General features: G+C 41.2%; 1 protein-coding gene across 1 annotated transcript in view; it reads left to right on the forward strand.

Moving 5' to 3' along the window:
- The window catches only part of syt12 (synaptotagmin XII), a 130,575-nt gene extending 115,396 nt beyond the window's left edge, over positions 1 to 15,179 (forward strand). The window contains exons 7-8 of the mRNA XM_086007636.1: positions 5,713 to 5,846; positions 7,734 to 15,179. Of these exons, the coding sequence (XP_085863762.1) occupies positions 5,713 to 5,846; positions 7,734 to 7,907 (308 nt within the window). The 3' untranslated portion in view covers positions 7,908 to 15,179. The remainder of the gene's footprint in view (positions 1 to 5,712; positions 5,847 to 7,733) is intronic.
- The last annotated feature ends 4,800 nt before the right edge of the window (positions 15,180 to 19,979 follow it).

The following is a 19,979-nucleotide window of genomic DNA, read 5'->3' on the forward strand; positions in this document are numbered from 1 at the left end:
TAGTGTGAGTTGATCCTGTCACTATTCAGTGTGCGTAGTTTGTGTTGATCCTGTCACTATTCACTGTGTGTTGCGTAGATTAATCCTGTCACTATTCACTGTGTGTAGTGTGTGTTGATCCTGTCACTATTCAGTGTGTGTAGAGTGGGTTGATCCTGTCACTATTCACTGTGTGTCTTGTGGGTTGATCCTGTCACTATTCACTGTGTGTCGTGTGGGTTGATCCTGTCACTATTCACTGTGTGTAGTGTGTTGTTCCTGTCACTATTCTCTGTGTGTAGTGTGGGTTGATCCTGTCACTATTCAGTATTTGTATTGTGGGTTGATCCTGTCACTATTCACGGTGCGTAATGTGTGTTGATCCTGTCACTATTCACTGTGTGTAGTGTGTGTTAATCCTGTCACTGTTTACTGTGTGTCATGTGGGTTGATCCTGTCACTATTCAGTATTTGTATTGTGGGTTGATCCTGTCACTATTCACAGTATGTAGTGTGGGTTGATCCTGTCACTATTCACTGTGCAGCATCTGTTAATCCTGTCACTATTCACTGTGTGTAGTGTGGGTTGATCCTGTCATTATTCACTGTGTGTAGTTTGTGTTGATCCTGTCACTATTCACTGTGTGTAGTGTGTGTTAAACCTGTCACTATTTACTGTGTGTCGTGTGGGTTGATCCTGTCACTATTCAGTATTTGTATTGTGTCTTGATCGTGTCACTATTCACTGTGTGTAGTGTGGGTTGATCCTGTCACTATTCACTGTGTCTAGACAGGCTCGGTCCTTGGGCCCCAGCTATTCACAATGGCCCAGAAATTCGGGTCGGGGGCTTCCCGCGGGTGCAAGCCCCCGACCTACACTTACATATCGCGCTAACATTTGAAGACTAGGCCTGCGTGGATTTCCGGTCTGTGGCCCGGTTCAGCTCCCAGCGCGCTTTGCGTGCGTGATCCAGCGGCGTACTTAGTGCGATGAGCCGGCTGGGATCACGTGAGCACTGGGCAACCAATGGGAGTTTACAAAAGTCCATTCATGAGTTAGACATAAGACCTGTCAAACTCATGAAAACACCGGGCGCCCAAAACACTACTTAAACTTTAAATAAAAGTTAAAAAAACATTCCAATAATTAAATTAACTATTAATAACTTTAAAAAACTATTTTAAACAATTATTCAAATTTCTGCCAAAAATTCTTTTTCAAGAAATCGGGCCCAAAAATACACTTACCTTACTGTAAATTCTTAAAAAATAATAAACCTGTGGAAAAAAAATTCTAACTTTAATTATTAGACCACTTACCTTTTAAAACTGAGTCCTTACGTCTGCTTTTTACATTCGTAAAAAGTGGAGGCCTTCACGCACAGACAAACCTGTCAAAAAAAACGAAGTTCAACGCGTACTCGCTGCCTCAAACGTCGCTAGGGAACCGCCTCTTAACCCCTTGGTTCAGAGGAGAGGAAATGCCGGTTTTCCACACATGCGCTGTGCATGCTGAAATCCGGCACTTCCAACGGGCCCACGCGTGAGTACCCCGTCCGTACTCACGCATTGGGACCGGAATTACTGGGCCAATATATATTACTGATCTAGACAAGGGAACTAGATGTAATATCTCCAAATTTGCAGACGACACAAAGCTGGGTGGGCGTGTGTGCTGTGAGGAGGATGCAGAGAAACTCCAGGATGATTTGGACAGGTTGGGTGATTGGGCAGAAGCATGGCAGATGCAATATAACGTGGATAAATGTGAGGTTATCCACTTTGGTAGCAAAAACAAGAAGGCAGATTATTATCTGAATGGCAATAGATTGGGAGAAGGGGAAGTGCAACGAGACCTGGGTGTCCTTGTGCACCAGTCGCTGAAGGTAAGCATGCAGGTGCAGCAGGCGGTTAAGAAGGCAAATGGTATGTGTAGTGTGTGTTGATCCTGTCACTATTCACTGTGTGTAGTGTGGGTTGATCATGTCACTATTCACTGTGTGTAATGTGTGTTGATCCTGTCACTATTCACTGTGTGTAGTGTGTTTTGAGCCTATCACTATTCACTGTGTGTAGTGTGTGTTGACCCTGTCACTATTCACTGTGTGTAGTGTGCGTTGATCCTGTGAGTATTCGCTGTGTGTTGTGTGCGTTGATACTATGAGTATTCACTGTGTGTAGTGTGTGTTGATCCTGTCACTATTCACTGTGTGTCGTGTGGTTTGATCCTGTCACTATTCACTGTGTGTAGTGTGGGTTGATCCTGTCACTATTCACAGTGTGTAGTGTGTGTTGATCCTGTCACTATTCACTGTGTGTCATGTGGTTTGATCCTGTCACTATTCACTGTGTGTAGTGTGTGTTGATCCTGTCACTATTCTCTGTGTGTAGCGTGTGTTGATCCTGTCACCATTCACTCTGTGTAGTGTGGGTTGATCCTGTCACTATTCACTGTGTGCAGTGTGGGTTGATCCTGTCACTATTCACTGTGTGTAGTGTGAGTTGATCCTGTCACTATTCAGTGTGCGTAGTTTGTGTTGATCCTGTCACTATTCACTGTGTGTTGCGTAGATTAATCCTGTGAGTATTCATTGTGTGTTGTGTGGGTTGATCCTGTCACTATTCACTGTGTGTAGTGTGTGTTGATCCTGTCACTATTCAGCGTGTGTAGAGTGGGTTGATCCTGTCACTATTCACTGTGTGTCTTGTGGGTTGATCCTGTCACTATTCACTGTGTGTCGTGTGGGTTGATCCTGTCACTATTCACTGTGTGTAGTGTGTTGTTCCTGTCACTATTCTCTGTGTGTAGTGTGGGTTGATCCTGTCACTATTCAGTATTTGTATTGTGGGTTGATCCTGTCACTATTCACGGTGCGTAATGTGTGTTGATCCTGTCACTATTCACTGTGTGTAGTGTGTGTTAATCCTGTCACTATTTACTGTGTGTCATGTGGGTTGATCCTGTCACTATTCAGTATTTGTATTGTGGGTTGATCCTGTCACTATTCACAGTATGTAGTGTGGGTTGATCCTGTCACTATTCACTGTGCAGCATCCGTTAATCCTGTCACTATTCACTGTGTGTAGTGTGGGTTGATCCTGTCATTATTCACTGTGTGTAGTTTGTGTTAAACCTGTCACTATTTACTGTGTGTCGTGTGGGTTGATCCTGTCACTATTCAGTATTTGTATTGTGTCTTGATCGTGTCACTATTCACTGTGTGTAGTGTGGGTTGATCCTGTCACTATTCACTGTATCTAGACAGGCTCGGTCCTTGGGCCCCAGCTATTCACAATGGCCCAGAAATTCGGGTCGGGGGCTTCCCGCGGGTGCAAGCCCCCGACCTACACTTACATATCGCGCTAACATTTGAAGACTAGGCCTGCGTGGATTTCCGGTCTGTGGCTCGGTTCAGCTCCCGGCGCGCTGTGCGTGCGTGATCCAGCGGCGTACTTAGTGCGATGAGCCGGCTGGGATCACGTGAGCACTGGGCAACCAATGGGAGTTTACAAAAGTCCATTCATGAGTTAGACATAAGACCTGTCAAACTCATGAAAACTCCGGGCGCCCAAAACACTACTTAAACTTTAAATAAAAGTTAAAAAAACATTCCAATAATTAAATTAACTATTAATAACTTTAAAAAACTATTTTAAACAATTATTCAAATTTCTGCCAAAAATTCTTTTTCAAGAAATCGGGCCCAAAAATACACTTACCTTACTGTAAATTCTTAAAAAATAATAAACCTGTGGAAAAAAAATTCTAACTTTAATTATTAGACCACTTACCTTTTAAAACTGAGTCCTTACGTCTGCTTTTTACATTCGTAAAAAGTGGAGGCCTTCACGCACAGACAAACCTGTCAAAAAAAACGAAGTTCAACGCGTACTCGCTGCCTCAAACGTCGCTAGGGAACCGCCCCTTAACCCCTTGGTTCAGAGGAGAGGAAATGCCGGTTTTCCGCGCATGCGCTGTGCATGCTGAAATCCGGCACTTCCAACGGGCCCACGTGTGAGTACCCCGTCCGTACTCACGCGTTGGGACCGGAATTACTGGGCCAATATATATTACTGATCTAGACAAGGGAACTAGATGTAATATCTCCAAATTTGCAGATGACACAAAGCTGGGTGGGCGTGTGTGCTGTGAGGAGGATGCAGAGAAACTCCAGGATGATTTGGACAGGTTGGGTGATTGGGCAGAAGCATGGCAGATGCAATATAACGTGGATAAATGTGAGGTTATCCACTTTGGTAGCAAAAACAGGAAGGCAGATTATTATCTGAATGGCAATAGATTGGGAGAAGGGGAAGTGCAACGAGACCTGGGTGTCCTTGTGCACCAGTCGCTGAAGGTAAGCATGCAGGTGCAGCAGGCGGTTAAGAAGGCAAATGGTATGTGTAGTGTGTGTTGATCCTGTCACTATTCACTGTGTGTAGTGTGTTTTGATCCTATCACTATTCACTGTGTGTAGTGTGTGTTGACCCTGTCACTATTCACTGTGTGTAGTGTGCGTTGATCCTGTGAGTATTCGCTGTGTGTTGTGTGCGTTGATACTATGAGTATTCACTGTGTGTAGTGTGTGTTGATCCTGTCACTATTCACTGTGTGTCGTGTGGTTTGATCCTGTCACTATTCACTGTGTGTAGTGTGGGTTGATCCTGTCACTATTCACAGTGTGTAGTGTGTGTTGATCCTGTCACTATTCACTGTGTGTCATGTGGTTTGATCCTGTCACTATTCACTGTGTGTCATGTGGTTTGATCCTGTCACTATTCACTGTGTGTAGTGTGTGTTGATCCTGTCACTATTCACTGTGTGTAGTGTGGGTTGATCCTGTCACTATTCACTGTGTGTGGTGTGTGTTGATCCTGTCACTATTCACTGTGTGTCATGTGGTTTGATCCTGTCACTATTCACTGTGTGTCTTGTGGGTTGATCGTGTCACTATTCACTGTGTGTCATGTGGTTTGATCCTGTCACTATTCACTGTGTGTAGTGTGTGTTGATCCTGTCACTATTCACTGTGTGTCATGTGGTTTGATCCTGTCACTATTCACTGTGTGTCTTGTGGGTTGATCTTGTCACTATTCACTGTGTGTAGTGTGTGTTGATCCTGTCACTATTCACTGTGTGTAGTGTGTGCTAATCCTGTTGGTATTCGCTGGATGTAGCGTGAGTTTATCCTATATTCACTGTCTGTGTAGTCTGTTGATCCCATTGATGTATCTTTTGATCAATTAATTTTAGCAGCTTTCAACTAGTGTAAGTTGGCTTTACGTCTCTTTTAACACTACTCCCGCCTCGTAATAAATTGTATCGACAATAAGATATTGCTCTGAATTGATTTTGCTTTTGTAGCTAAGTACAATAATTTGTAATAGTTGGGTGTATGAGGAATTCTGACAAAAGGAGAGTTAAGAAAGAGCTTTAGTACTAGATTAATACATTACCAGGATGACCTTCAATAGGTTTGCTGATTTTAAAAATAAAGTGAAGGTATATAGAAACCCTTTAATAGTTTTGTCTGATATTTTCTATTATCCAATGAAGAATTATGAACAAATTCGTAATAAAGTTGGTACCAGAGGCAGAATCTTTTCCTCCACCTCAGCAGCATCCTATAATTGAGCTATGCATATATTTACAATAAAGATGCAGTACAGCAAACATGTGATGAATGGATTTTAATTTCCATCTAAATGTCTCCTGTCTTTTTCTCTGAACAGATCCATTTGTGAAAGTTTATCTCCTTCAAGATACAAGGAAAATAAGTAAGAAAAAGACAGCGATAAAGAGAGATGATCCCAACCCTGTTTTCAATGAAGCCATGATATTTTCAGTTCCTGCGATTGTTCTACAGGTAAGAATTTGTGCCCTTCAGCGTCCAATGTTTAACCTAGACTGAGTGTGTAACAGCTGACAGAAGGGTTTTCCTTTTGTCCAATATTGGACTGGAGCCAATATGCCATCCAAAGCAGAACTATGTGGTTCCTATAAGTGTCATTCAGCATAAATAACTGGCAGCACAAAACTGATCGATGTAGGCACTCCAATCTCCATCGGTTCTATTTTACAGCCATCACTGTGAATATTTCACACATCAGCTTCTGTATCATATCATTGTTTTGCAGCTGGGTCAATATAAATGAATTTCTGTTTCAGAAGCGGAACTGATGTAATAAAAGTAATTGGACTAAACTGATTTATAATGTTTCTGGTCGAATTGTACAAGTTGTACCCAGTGTGGACTGTTATCTGTCGGAGGCTGTAAATATAATTAGCTGTGCTGGGTATCAAGAGAATCATCCCTTCTCTCAGTGCATCATAACAGTGACTACACTTCAAAAGTACTTCTTTGGCTGTAAAACGCTTTGTGACGTCCTGAGGTCGTGAAAGGCACTGGTGTAAAAGCAAGTCTTTCTTTTTTTACACTGGGTGTTATGATCAACTGATCTAATCTGAAGATACAGTACAGCTAATTATCCATCATCCAGTCACACCCAGGTACAATCTCGGTGTAACTTTCTGTTTTCCCCAGTTCTAGTGCAGCGCAGCTTTGAATTTTTTAGATATATGAGTAACTGTATCACATAAATAAGTGCTAGAATAGAATTACTGATGGCAACACATGGCACAGTATTTGGAGTCTCGATGCATGGTGCTGCAGACGGATGGAAGCCCACGATTGTGTCTACAGTGAATTCCCAAGGCACAGAGTTTCTCATATCTTCAGTCAATGTATCCTGATCCAGTGCTGGACACCACTTACACCATCCACGCCTATCACGGGTGCCATGAGTCAATTATAAAGGCGCCGCTTATAATGTCCTAAGCATGCTGGCTATTTTGAGTTCTTCACACTTCGTTAATCCACTGTATGGTATTTACTGATGGGCGATATTCCGTTTTTATCCACGATGAGGACTCCAGGGAGCGTTGGTGCTGCCACGGGTCTCTGCCGCGATTCTCTCTTTGCTGACAGGCTCACTTTTCCGCTAGCGCTCATTTCGGCCAGTACAGGAAGTGAGTGGAATAAAAACAGAAAAAGCTGGAAATACTCAGCAGGTCAGGCAGCATCTGTGGAGAGAGAAACAGTTAACGTTTCAGGTCGCTGACCCTTCGTCAGAACTGGAAAAAGCTGGCGATGGAACAGGTTTTTAAGCAAGTGTAGGGGCAGGGAGTGCAGGGAGGGGAAGAAAGAACAAAAGGGAAGGTCTGTGATAGGATGGAAGGCAGGAGAGATTAAGAGAGATTAAAGAGATGGTGCAAGGCAAAAGGAGATGGTAATGGGACAAGTTAAGAAACAAAAGATGGCTCTAGATGAAGTGTAAATGGCACTGACAGAATGAAAGACAGCTGCCATGTGGGAGAGAGAAAAAATAAATAAATGGAAAAAAAAGCATAGGGGCAGAGGTTATGGTCTGAAATTGTTGAACTCTATATTGAGTCCAGAAGTGAGTGGAAGCTGGATCCCAGCGCAATCTGTATTTCAATGACCAATAGCGGCCGCAGGGATCACAGCAGCGGAGATTGGTTTTACCGTCCATCGCTTAACGCGGGTAAATCACGTTAACACCAATGCACCCCTTAATAAGCAGTGAGGACTGTATTAATTGCACAAACACTGCCCTTAACGAAAGATATTTTCGAATGGTTTCACTAGAGTGTATCGTTAACTGGACCCTGCTCGTCCCATTTTTCTCTTGAGAGTTTGAATGACCCGTCTATTGCTTTTCTTGTGGCATAGGAATTGTCCCTGAGAATAACAGTGGCTGAATGCTGTGAAGATGGAAGAACTGAGAACATAGGACATGTCATCATTGGGCCCGAGACCAGTGGGATGGGCGTCACTCACTGGAATCAGATGCTGGCAACATTAAGGAAACCCGTCTCAATGTGGCACGCTCTCCGAAAGAACTAAAGCGAAGGCACATTGACGTGTTCTTATCACTTGTGTTAATATTTTGCATGGTGACTAAATTCTTACACTTTAATGCTGGTGTTTTGGGAAATTCAAATTTGAGACACTATTTTTCACTATACTTTATCGACTTACTCGCATTGGCCTGGTACTGGCAGCCAAACCAATAACAAATCAAAATGAACTTGACTTAGTAAATGAATGCATCTATAACAAGAGCTGCTGTGAAGCAGCCATCCCATTGAATGCTTCATTTTGAATGGTGCATAGATTATTATATATATAGATAGATAGATAGATATTAAAGAGTGGTCAAGGATAATAAAGGGGTAAATCATCTGATGTTACGACCTGTTCAGAAGGCACAGCTGAGCATCCCAATGTTAGCCCTAAACCTACAAACAATCCCATACATCAACACTGGACTAAATCCTTCCAAAAATGTTTTCTTTTAAAAAAATATTTATGCTATTATATAAAGAATGCAAATAATGACCGGTGTTATGTTGCAATGGCCAGACAGCATAGGTCAGCAGGGATCTTGAATGTATAATATTGGAAATGCAAAATAACAAAATATACGTGACACACAGGAAACGTCTTGTGCATATTCCAGCATTTTGTTAAGGTGTTTTGTCCAATTAATAAGGGGACCCAGCGCACTGTCTATATTAAATATGGAACAGTAGATTGTTGGGATGAATTAGAGGTGTATGTGGTTTTGAGTTGGTTGCAGCCAGTATGTACACAAGTATCTGTGTATATATATGTGTATATATATATATATATACACATTTGAATATTGTATTATCCATTAGATTGTGCTGATTAGGTCAGACATGTTTTATATGTAATTCTAGATCTTTCCTTCAGATATTTCAGTTGAATGTGCAATTTATTAGACTTCTTGGTGAAGAAATGAAGACATACTGTATCAGACTTTTCAAAATGTGATTGCTTTACAACAAACTGTAAGGAAAAAATGGTACTGTTTCCACCCTATGGCCTATGGTCGATCCTGTCTTTCTGACAACTGCTCTGATATCCATCTTTCCTGGAACTAGCAACGGTCCAAGAGCAGCTAGTTGTATTTGAGATTAGCACCTGATCAGGAAATAAGATTGTCCTCCCTGCCCTACCCTTGCACAATGTGCTTAAATTATTCCTTGGTGCACTTTCGGTGCTTTGGGTCCTTGTATTGGAACTCACATGGCAGGAATGGCCACTGGATTTGTTGACTAGTCTTTCTTCATGAGATTCCATTTGACGTCATTTTTGTCAGGGGAAAAAATGCATTATTGATTGTCTGGACTCCTGTTATGATGAAGACAGGAATTTAGATTATTTTAAAATATGAATAAAAATAACATATTTCATAGTATCAGAAGATGAAGGCTTCCCCATCGTAATTTCAACTGGCACAACCCTCTCTATAGATATGGCAGTAAGCTCCACTGGAGGAAGGAAAGATGCTACCAAGCAATAGGATGAGCATAAATCGGATTCGCATCTTGCTTGCTGCAAATCCCCTATGTTGGGATAAAAAGTGTTTTTACCCTTGTTCCTTCTGAGGGTAAACTGCTTTGATAATGAATTAAGATAAATATAAGCAATAATAAATTAAATATATTAATGACTGACAGTCGCATGTATCTTGGGTCAGCACTGTTCTAATACTGAATTAGTAGTGAATATATTGGCCCTTTCTGTAAGACATTGACTAACGAGTGTTGCTGCTACATGTAGGACAGAACAACAGTAACACACACAAGGAAGTTGCTGTGAGACACTGTTCCATAATTATTGTTTGGTCAATTTAACTATTTTAAAAGTTACCATGCAGTATACATGATTGATTGATAATTCATGTTTATATACTATCATCTGATTTTCATTTCAGAGAATTAATGGCTGCAATGATTATAAATTCTCTGCTGTTTGCCATTAAACAACAATTGATTTACGTGTCTCTGACCAAAAGAAAGTTCAGTCCAGAAGTCTCCACGACTGTTTGACTTCACTAATTTTGTGTGAACTTCTCCTTTAGAGTGAGCAATAACAGTATTGAGGAACTAATTATTTTCCCAGGCCCCATTCAACAATGAAAGGATAAGCGTCTAAAGGTCATGTCCCGGGACAGCTCAGTAGTGTTTCAATGTGCTGGTGTTTCAATGTTTGCACTCTTCATTTATCCATACATTGAGTTTATGAGCTCTGCTGAGCCATTAGTGCCAGCATGTCGCTGAGGACAATTTTCTTTACTTTTTGGTAACTGAATTTCTCAAACTAATGGCACTTTGGACTTTTTGGAACTATCAGAAAGAGGAAATCTAATTCTCTGTTGGTGGATTGAATTTCAGCGACAGTCTAAGAGGTCAGAGGGTAGCTGTTTTTCTAACATAATGCATCACCCACCCATTGTGAAAGAGAGGAAGCCTTTATTCCCCCTCTTTAGTTAGGTATAAATCTAGTTTCCTGTATATAAAGATCCACCCTGGCTCAGTAGTAGCACTTTTTCCTCTACGTCATGAAAATCATAGGTTGAAGCCCCACCCAGACACTTGAACACGTAATCTAGGCTGACGTTCCAATGCAGTACTGAGGGACTGCTGCGCTGTCGGAGGTGCCGCCTTTCGGATGAGACATTAAACTGAACCCCCGTTTGCCTTCTCAGTTGGATGTAAAAGATCACGTGGTACTATTTAGAAGAAGAGCTGGCGAGTTCACCAGGCCAATATTTACCCTTCAACCTACATCTAGTCATTTATCTCATTGCTGTTTGTGGGACATTGATGTGTGCAATTTGGCTAACATATTTCCTTACATTACATCATTGGCTATGAATGGCTTTGGGCTGACCTGGGTTTGTGAAAGGTGTATATAAATGCAATTTCTTCCTTTTTTAATAGGCAATAATAACCAAAACCTCAAATAAAACACTATTCTTGTTTTTTTTCTCCTTCCAGTCAAATTGTTATACAAGGATAACCATGTACACTTCTTCAGAAGTAAAATTAAACTGTATTGGAACTGCTTTTGATTACAAATAAGCTAGTAACAAGAAAACATAAGGTATGATATTTTCTTTTGGAAAAAAAAGTTATAAAAGGATTCAATACAGTAAATACAGAAAAGCTATTTCCTCTGGTGGGAGAATCCAGAATAAGGGGGCACATATTAAAATTGGAGTTATGCCATTCAGGAGTGAAATCAGGAAGCACTTTTTCACACAAAGGGTAGTGGAATTCTAGCATTCTCTCCCCCAAAAGGCTGTGGTTTCTGGGTAAATTGAAATTTTCAAGACTGAGATCGCTAGAATTTTACTAGGTAAGGGTATAAAGGGATATGGATCAAAGGCAGGTTAAATGGGGTTGAGGTACAGATCAGTCATGATCTAATTAAATGGCAGAACAAGCTAAAGGGGCTGAATGGCCCACTCCGTTCCTATGTAGGTAGGGCAACCCACAAAAACACTCCAAAGACAAAGAGCTTGATTACTGTGAGGAGCTAGAAGGAGGTCTGTAAAAATGTTTCATTGGAAAAGAACACCGTGATAAGGTAAGAATATTTCTGTAAAGTAGGAGCAAAGGATATATATGGAGATTAAATTAAGTGGCTGTTTTATAGATTTTTTAAAAATAGTACTCATAATGAAAAATGAATGAACTTCAAAGGAGCAAATTGCCACTAATAGTACATAAGACATATATGGAGATGAAATTAAATAGTAGTCATTCTATAGACATTTTCAAAAACTGTTGTACCCATACAGAGAAATTAATTCCCATGTGCCGAATCACCCTATCTTAATCCACAACACCCTTATTTTTAAAGGCAGTGGAGGGTAAGGAGTAAAACTAGTGTTGGATTCCTCAGGAGAAACTTCATTTCATGGGAACTGAGAATTGTGCAACTAATAACAAGGGAGACTGTCACCTGTAGAGTGATCCCACATGGAATGGTCTTCCTGTTAGGATTGTGGAGGTGAAGACCTTAGACACATTCAAAGATAGTTAGATGACATGATGGGGGAAAGTATGCTTTTCTTTATTGTGGGTGGGTGCACTAAGGTGGGTCAAAACACTTCCCTCATCGGTATCAATTTTATGATATTAATCATGATTTACACCATTTGTTAAGCAACTTATTCATACACACTGTGCACAAGTGCTTAATTGTTCAGGTAATGACAACACAATACAAGGCGGATAAGTGTATTCAGAGGAGTAGAGTTTTTAATGAGGGATTCCCAAGCTCCTGCCATAATTCCAATGGAAGATCAGTGGAAACCCTGGCGCAAATGGCCGTTTACACCAAGGATGGGCAATTATTTGGGCTGGAGGGCCACTTAACAAGTTTTGGTGAGCTGTTGAGGGGCCGCACACATAAAATGAATTGTGTTAACAACAGCTACCATAAACATTTATTATGGCATTTATTGTATAAAGAACCCTTCATGTAATTTCCACACTTAATAAAAATAACACTTATTAACATGCTAATGAACATGATACAGGTTTACCCAAAACTTAACGAACCCCAGCGAGGCCCAAATCGCGCACAACTACCATACCCAGAGAGATGCTTTTGTTATTCACATGTGCCTTGGAATGTTTTACTACACTAAAGCCGCTATATAAATACAAGTTGTTGTTGTTGTAGCTTCAGCTGGCTACAATGTTAACCCAACTACTGCTTGTACCAACTACTACTTGGACTACTTTATGCAACCCCAGGCAGTCTGACACATCTCCAGTATCCATATGATCCACTTTTTAGCATCTTGTCTTTTGTTGTCTGTCTGTAATAATCCAATATCACACCTGGCCTGTGAGAAGTGCCTGAATCAGACTATTTCGCAGAGATGAGGTCCTTGACTTACCTCCTGAATAATAATAGGACACATTTTTACGAGCGATTCAAATTTCCCATGATTCAGGTCATATAACACTTCATCATCCACTTACTTCACTACTTTGCATGCACAAATTGTGTATATTTTTCACGCATGTGCAAATTGGCGTGTTTTTTTTTTAAATGGGGGATTTAGGCATTCCATTCAGAACCACGGGATTGAATCAATTGGCGGGCCGGATCCGGCCTGCGAGCTGTATTTTGCCCACCACTGGTTTACACCATTTCTCCAGACATTTTTCACTGCGATCAGAAGATCCCTGCAGAAATTCCAAGCAGTAGTGTCTAGTTTGCTCCCTTCACAGTGCAAGAATCAAGAAAGTGGTCTGGGGCTCAGTCAGAAGGCAGCAGAAAGCAAAGCGTAAACCCATCCTCACACACAATTGAAACTCCAGCGGGAAATGCAAACATTGATGAAGATGGGGAAGTACACAGTAAAGCACAGAGCAGCAGGGACACAAAGTTAACAGAGATTAGTCTCAAAGGGTTGATGAGGGTGAGCAAGCCTAATGTGCTGCCTGTTCCTCTTGATTTATCTCACGATACCAACCTTAGAAGGCCCCCTTTCACTGCAGGATGTTAAAATATGTGGACCATGTTGCACAGTCATTTCCCTCCGCATGCAAGATAATAGGAGCTGGTCATGGATAAGTGGGACCAAGCAGCCATGGCTGGTTTCAGTGCTAAAAGATAAGCATAAGGGAGCTACAAAGCAACTGATTCCTGAGAAGGGCTATGGGGAAAGAGCAGGAAAGTGGAACTAATTGATAGCTCTTCAAAGAGCTGTCACAGGCATGATGGACTCCTACTGTTCTCTCTAATTCTATGAAGATCACTATGGGAGCTTGGAAGGATCCTGGGGCTTAAATATTATGGCACTGCAGACGGATGACTGTCCCCAAAGGTCTTTGTGGAACTTCAGTCACAGCCGCCCTGCTGAGTCTGAACCTTATACACTGATCCCCTTCATGCCCAGGTATCTGACGCTGGTGTGAATGAGCCACTGGTTTGTTCTGTGAGTGAAGCACCGCCTCTACTCCCATGTGACTCCTGGACTGCCCTCTCCTCGTCTCCTGCCGCACAAAGACAGACTCAGCAACGGCCAGTGCATAAGTGCAGCATTAGATTTCTCACAATTGGCCTTTGATGAGGTCTTAACATTAACAAAATGTTTTTGCTCATTTCCATTGACATTTAAGATGGGTGCGAGCCTCTAAATAGAGCTAACAGATTTGGATGAAAAGTCTACTATTTTCTACTGCTCTTGCTTCCTTTAGCACACGTACTTTAGCATCAAAATTTATACACAAAGAAAAATATGCCCTAGATTACCAGTAAGGGGCTAGTTTCACCTTTATGCATGTCTATTATGCACACAATTTTGTTAATGAAATTGCAATTTATACATTATGGATAAATAAAAAATGATGTCATTAATGGATTAGTTTATTTGGGTAATTATACACAATTAATAATTGTGCAGGTAGAATTATGCGTGATGGGTGGTCAACTGTGTTGCCAACTTATTAAACTTGGTGGCCCATCAAAAATATCTGTAGCTCAAATCAGATGATAATAATCAAGTCTTTTTGAGTCACTGTGCAGTCACTTTGATGAGATTTACTAAACTAGTAACAGTTTCCATGTGGAAAGATGTGACTTGTTCAGTATGGACTTAGCACATAGAGACTGAAGTAGAGATAACAGCAGAGGGAGGATCTTTGAATGGTACAAAACTGAGGCACCAACAAGGCTTGTAAGATTTGAAATTCAGGTGTGTGTAATTCAATGGTTATTTGGCACTTGCCTTGAATGATGTTCATGTGCCAGAACCAGCCCTGAAGGCACTGCCATAAAAGCTTTTACTCACTTTCATATTGCATATTAGAATATTTTTCATTGCATGAAATACACAGATTTATCTGTACCTTTTGCTGAATGTAATGTGTGAGTATTTTTTCCAAATAAAGGGCATCTTCCAAAAAGAGCACTGCGGTGGATTATTCAGCTGGTATTGTGAAACTGGTGCAATGCTGTAGACAAATTTAGATTTAGATAAAGTTCAGATTTAAAGCTGTTAATAAGTATTATAGAAAACATAGCTTCCCTTTTATGGGTCCATATTATTTTGAGCCTATGCCGCTTTGTCCTAGAGCTTGTGCTAATATTGAACATCATTCATAATGATCAATATTTTAGCCACCAAGAGAGTAACAGCAGCATGCTTTGTGCTCTGATGATAGAGCTAACCCCACCAAGACAACCCTACTCTTAAATAGGGTTGCCAACTCTGGTTGGACAAATTCCTGGAAGTTTTATCAAATGACCTTCTACCCCCAACTGCCCTCTATCTCCAATATTTTTTTAATTAATAAACAAAAGTGTTCGAAGAAAATGAAAAACAATACTTTTTTTTAATGCCCCTATGATTTTCCCCCCCGGTTGCTCGCAGCAGTGTCCGGGAGATTAATCTTTAATTCCTGGAGACTCCAGGGCAATCCTGGAGGGTTGGCAACCCTATTCCTAAAGCAGTGTATGCGCAACTCCAGTCCAGAAAGTAGTTGTGTCTCATAACTCATTGTCGAACTAAGGTCACCACCCCAATCAAGCGTGTGACTACTCAGTAAAGGAGCTGAAAGTTTGTAACTGGAGAGCGTTCTCAACCCGTATAAAATAGAAATGGGAGGACAATATCACGGTCAATAGGGTTCATACAATTGTACTGACCCTTATAGTGGTACCAACCTTTACAGTCTACAAAGGCATTTGACTCAAAGGTAGCTGCTGCCCTTCCAAGTTCTTGACAGAAGAGACAAAGCCTTCTAATGCAATTATTCTGGCATCTTAATAGTGGATGTGGCACAGAGAGCAGCAAAAAACTCTGCCCTGCTTCAAAGGCTCTTCCCTTTGTCTCTGCACAGGAAACATTCAAATCATCTAGTGACTGTAATTTGACATGGGCACATCTTGCCTAACAAGTTTAATGAAATCGTTTTGAATACAGAGTAACAGCAGTGGATATCAGTTATGCGGTTGGCAATACTTAATCTTGTATTTCGGAAAATATTTGATATGATCCCTCGCACAAAATTTATGGCTAAAGTGAAAGCTCATTGAGAAAATTATAGATCGAGTAACAAACTGGCTAGATGATGCAAAACAGAGGATAGTTCTTAATAATAGGTCCAGTTGTGACCAGCAGAGTCCCACCCCAGCTATGTTTTCATGACTGTGATGATGTTACAAGGAGAGGGATTGTATTTAAGATCACCCAACAACAATTAGTAAGTGGACAACAATGGGAAATGGTAGTCAATCCTGAGAAATATACAGGTACTAAAAATACCAATGATGATTTAATGATGTACCATTTATTGTGCAAAGTGCAACAGGGGGTAAAAAAGTACAATAGTGTTTCCGATGTTGAGAAATGGCCTTATGCACATGACACCAGCTGCCAAGAGAAATAAAACATTAGAATGACTAAGTAGAACCCTGGACTATAAATGCAAGGGAGTGATGCTGTCACAGTAAAGCACAGGTGGACACACAGATTGTCTGTTGCATCCAGTGTCAGTACATATACTTGTGAAAAAGGCAAGGGCACTGAAAACAATTCAGGTGCAAAGATTTTACCAGGTCTCAAATCAGTGCGCTGTGATGAGGCTCTAAGGTAGCAAATCTGAATAGAAATAGAAAATGAGGGCAGGGAAATGAGGCAACATGCAAAATATTCAAATTAGGAAGGCAGCTGAAAGGATGGATGTGGAGAACCTAGGTAAGAAAACAAGAGAGTGTGTGGATACATACCAAGGAGCTAAATGTAACTTCTGCACATTGATCTCTTAAGTTATGCAAAAGACTAGCATCTAAATGTACTGAATGGCAACTCAACAAGCACATCAAAACAGAAAAGAACTAATGCCGGATTCAAAATATAGGCACTTGAAAATTATCCATACAGATCCCAAAGTACAAATTATGAGATATGAAGATCTCAATGAAATAGTGGCATTTTTCTTGGCTTAATTACTTAATGTTATCAGAAATGTTGAAATTAAACTGAAGTAAAAATTAACTATATGATACATGCCCATCTTATTCATGTTTTGTCAAACTTGAATAGGAGATGCATTGCTATTCCCAAGGCTACAGTATCCACTTTGATGTTACCTACACATACTGCAGTGGGTTATCGACTGTTATTGCGTATATGATGCAACTCGTACCTTCCTGCCCCTTGCTACCATCCATGATGTTATATGAATGTGACAATCAGTCCTTTTTTTATTTTCCTTCCTATGAACAGGTTTAGCAGTTTCCAGCAGCCTCCTCTGTCAAACACTGAAGTGGTCTTCGCTTGGACTCTTGCTAGATAAAATAGGCTACATCAAATACCTCTCGTTCCTTGCTGGGTGTGGGGGCGGAGAAAACAAATTCCTCTGGTTACTATTTCTAGCAACATCATCAATATGTTCAAAAAAATAACTTTTATTTATATAGCAGGTTTCATATCCTCATGATGTCCCAAAAGGCATCACAGACAATTAATTACTTCCGGAGTGTAGTCACTGTGGTTATGTAAGCAAAAATGCACAGCAAGTTCCCCCAAACAGTAAAGAGATAAACAGCCAGTTAATCTGTTTTGGTGGTGTAGGTTGAAGGATAAATATTGACCAGAAAACTGGGGTAACTCTTGAATAGTGCCTTAGGATTTTTTTTTAAACATCCATTGACCAGGCAGACAGAACATTGGTTTAACGTCTTATCCAAAAGATGACACCTCTGACAATGCAACTCTCCCCCAGTACTGCACTGAAAATGTTAAGGTTTATAGTTGGGGGCTGGGGGGGTGGGGGGCAGAGGAACCCACTACCTGCTGACAGAGGCGAGAGTGCTCCCATTGAGCCGACAAATCCTCAGGACCTGACGGCCTACATCCTAGGGTTCTAAAAGAGGTGGCTGAAGAGATAATGGATGCATTGGTTTTGATCTTCCAAAATTCCCTAGATTCTAGAATGGTCCCAGTGAATTGGAAGGTCGCAAATGTAACACTGTTATTCAAGGAAGGAGGGAGAGAAAAAATGGGAACTACAGGCCAGTTAGCCTGACATCAGTTGTCGGGAAAATGTTGGAATCCATTGTTAAGGAAGTGGTATCAAGTCACTTGGAAAATCATAACATTAGGCAGAGTCAACATGGTTTTATGAAAGGGAAATAGTGTTTGACAAATTTATTAGAGTTTTTTGAGGATGTAACTAGCAGAGTAGATAAAGGGGAACCAGTGGATGTAGTATATTTGGATTTCCAAAAGGCACTCGATAAGGTGCCACATAAAAGGTTATTACACAAGATTAAGGTTCATGGGGTTGGGCTAATATAGTAACATGGCTAGAGGACTGGTTAACAGACAGAAAACAGAGAGTAGGGACAAACGGATCTTTTTTCAGGTTGGCAGGCTGTAACTAGTGGGGTGCCACTAGGATCAATGTTGGGGCCTCAGCTATTTACAATCTATATTAATGACCTAGATGAAGGGGCCAAGTGTAATGTATCCAAGTTTGCTGATGATATAAAGCTAGCTGGGACAGTAAGCTGTGAGGAGAACAGAGAGTCTGCAAAGGGATATAGATAGACTAAGTGAGTGGGCAGTAAGGTGGCAGTTGGAGTATAATGTAGGGGAATATGAGGTTATTCACTTTGGTAGGAATAGAAAAACAGAATATTTTTTAAATGGTGAGAAATTTTCAAAATGTTGGTGTTCAGAGAGGTTTGGGTGTCCTCGTGCAAGATACACAGAAAGCTAGCATGCAGGAAGCAATAAGGAAGGCAAATGGCATGTTGGCCTTTATCGCAAGGGGGTCGAAGTATAAGAGTAAGGAAGCTTTGCTACAATTGTACAGGGCCTTGGTGAAACCACACTTGGAGTACTGTGCACAGTTTTGGTCTCATCTAAGGATATGCTTGCCTTGGAGGCGGTGCAATGAAGGTTCACTAGATTGATTCCTGGGATGGGAGGGCTGTCCTATGATGAGAGATGGTGTAGAATGGGCCGATACTCTCTGGTGTTTAGAAGAATGAGAGGTGATCTTATTGAAACATACAAGATTCTGAAGGAGATTGACAGGGTAGATGCTGAGAGGTTGTTTCCCCTGGCTGGAGTGTCTAGAACTAGGGGGCATAGTCTCAGGATAAGGGGTAAGCCGTTTAAGACTGAGCTGAGGGGGAATTTTTTTCACTCAAGAGGTTGTGAATCTTTGGAATTCTCTGCTCCAGAGGGCTGTGGATGCTGAGTCGAGTATATTCAAGGTTGAGATAGATTTTTGGACTCTAGGGGAATCAAGGGATATGGAGATCGGGTGGGAAAGTGGAGTTGAGGTCAATGATCAGCCATGATCTTATTGCATGGCGGAGCAGGCTCGAGGGGCCATATGGCCTACTCCTGCTCTTATTTCTTATGTTCTTAAAAGAATATATTTACAATTTCGCCAGAAATACTGAGCAGAGGAAACCTTCAGGAACACCTTTATGAGGTCACTGCATGTAATAACCAGGGCAATTTTTAAACAACAGCTTGCATTTATATAGCACCTTGAACGTAATAAAAAATCCCAAGGTGCTTTACAAGAGCGTTATCAGACATAATTTGACACCAAGCCACATAAGGAGATATTAGGACAGGTGACCAAAAGCTTGGTCAAAGAGGTGGTTTTTAAGGAACATCTTAATGGAGGAGAGGAGCAGAGGTTTAGGACACAAATTCCAGAACTTAGGGCCTTGACAGTTGAAGGTATGGCCGCCAATGGTGGAGCGATTAAAATTGGGGGTGCTCAAGAGGCTAGAATTGGAGGAACACAGAGATCCAGGAGAATTGTACGGCTGGAGGAGGTTACAAAGATAGGGAGGGGCGAGGCCATGGAGGGATTTGAACACAAGGATGAGAATTTTAAATTCATGGTGTTGCTGGACTGGGAGCCAATATAGGTCAGCGAGCACAAGGGTGACAGGTGAACAAGACGTTTCCTTCCAGCATCTTTATTTTTGAAGCTCCCTGAATCTGCTAAAAGCATGATCCTGGATACATTCTGGCTCAATCCCTCCTTGTGCCAAGAAGCTGCTAGGAACATGCTGTCTCCAACCGCCATGACCAATCAGCCT

This window comes from Somniosus microcephalus, chromosome 15 (assembly GCF_052327205.1).
Source record: "Somniosus microcephalus isolate GS21.2 chromosome 15, FLI_Smic_1.0, whole genome shotgun sequence".
In the NCBI taxonomy this organism is placed as follows: domain Eukaryota; kingdom Metazoa; phylum Chordata; class Chondrichthyes; order Squaliformes; family Somniosidae; genus Somniosus; species Somniosus microcephalus.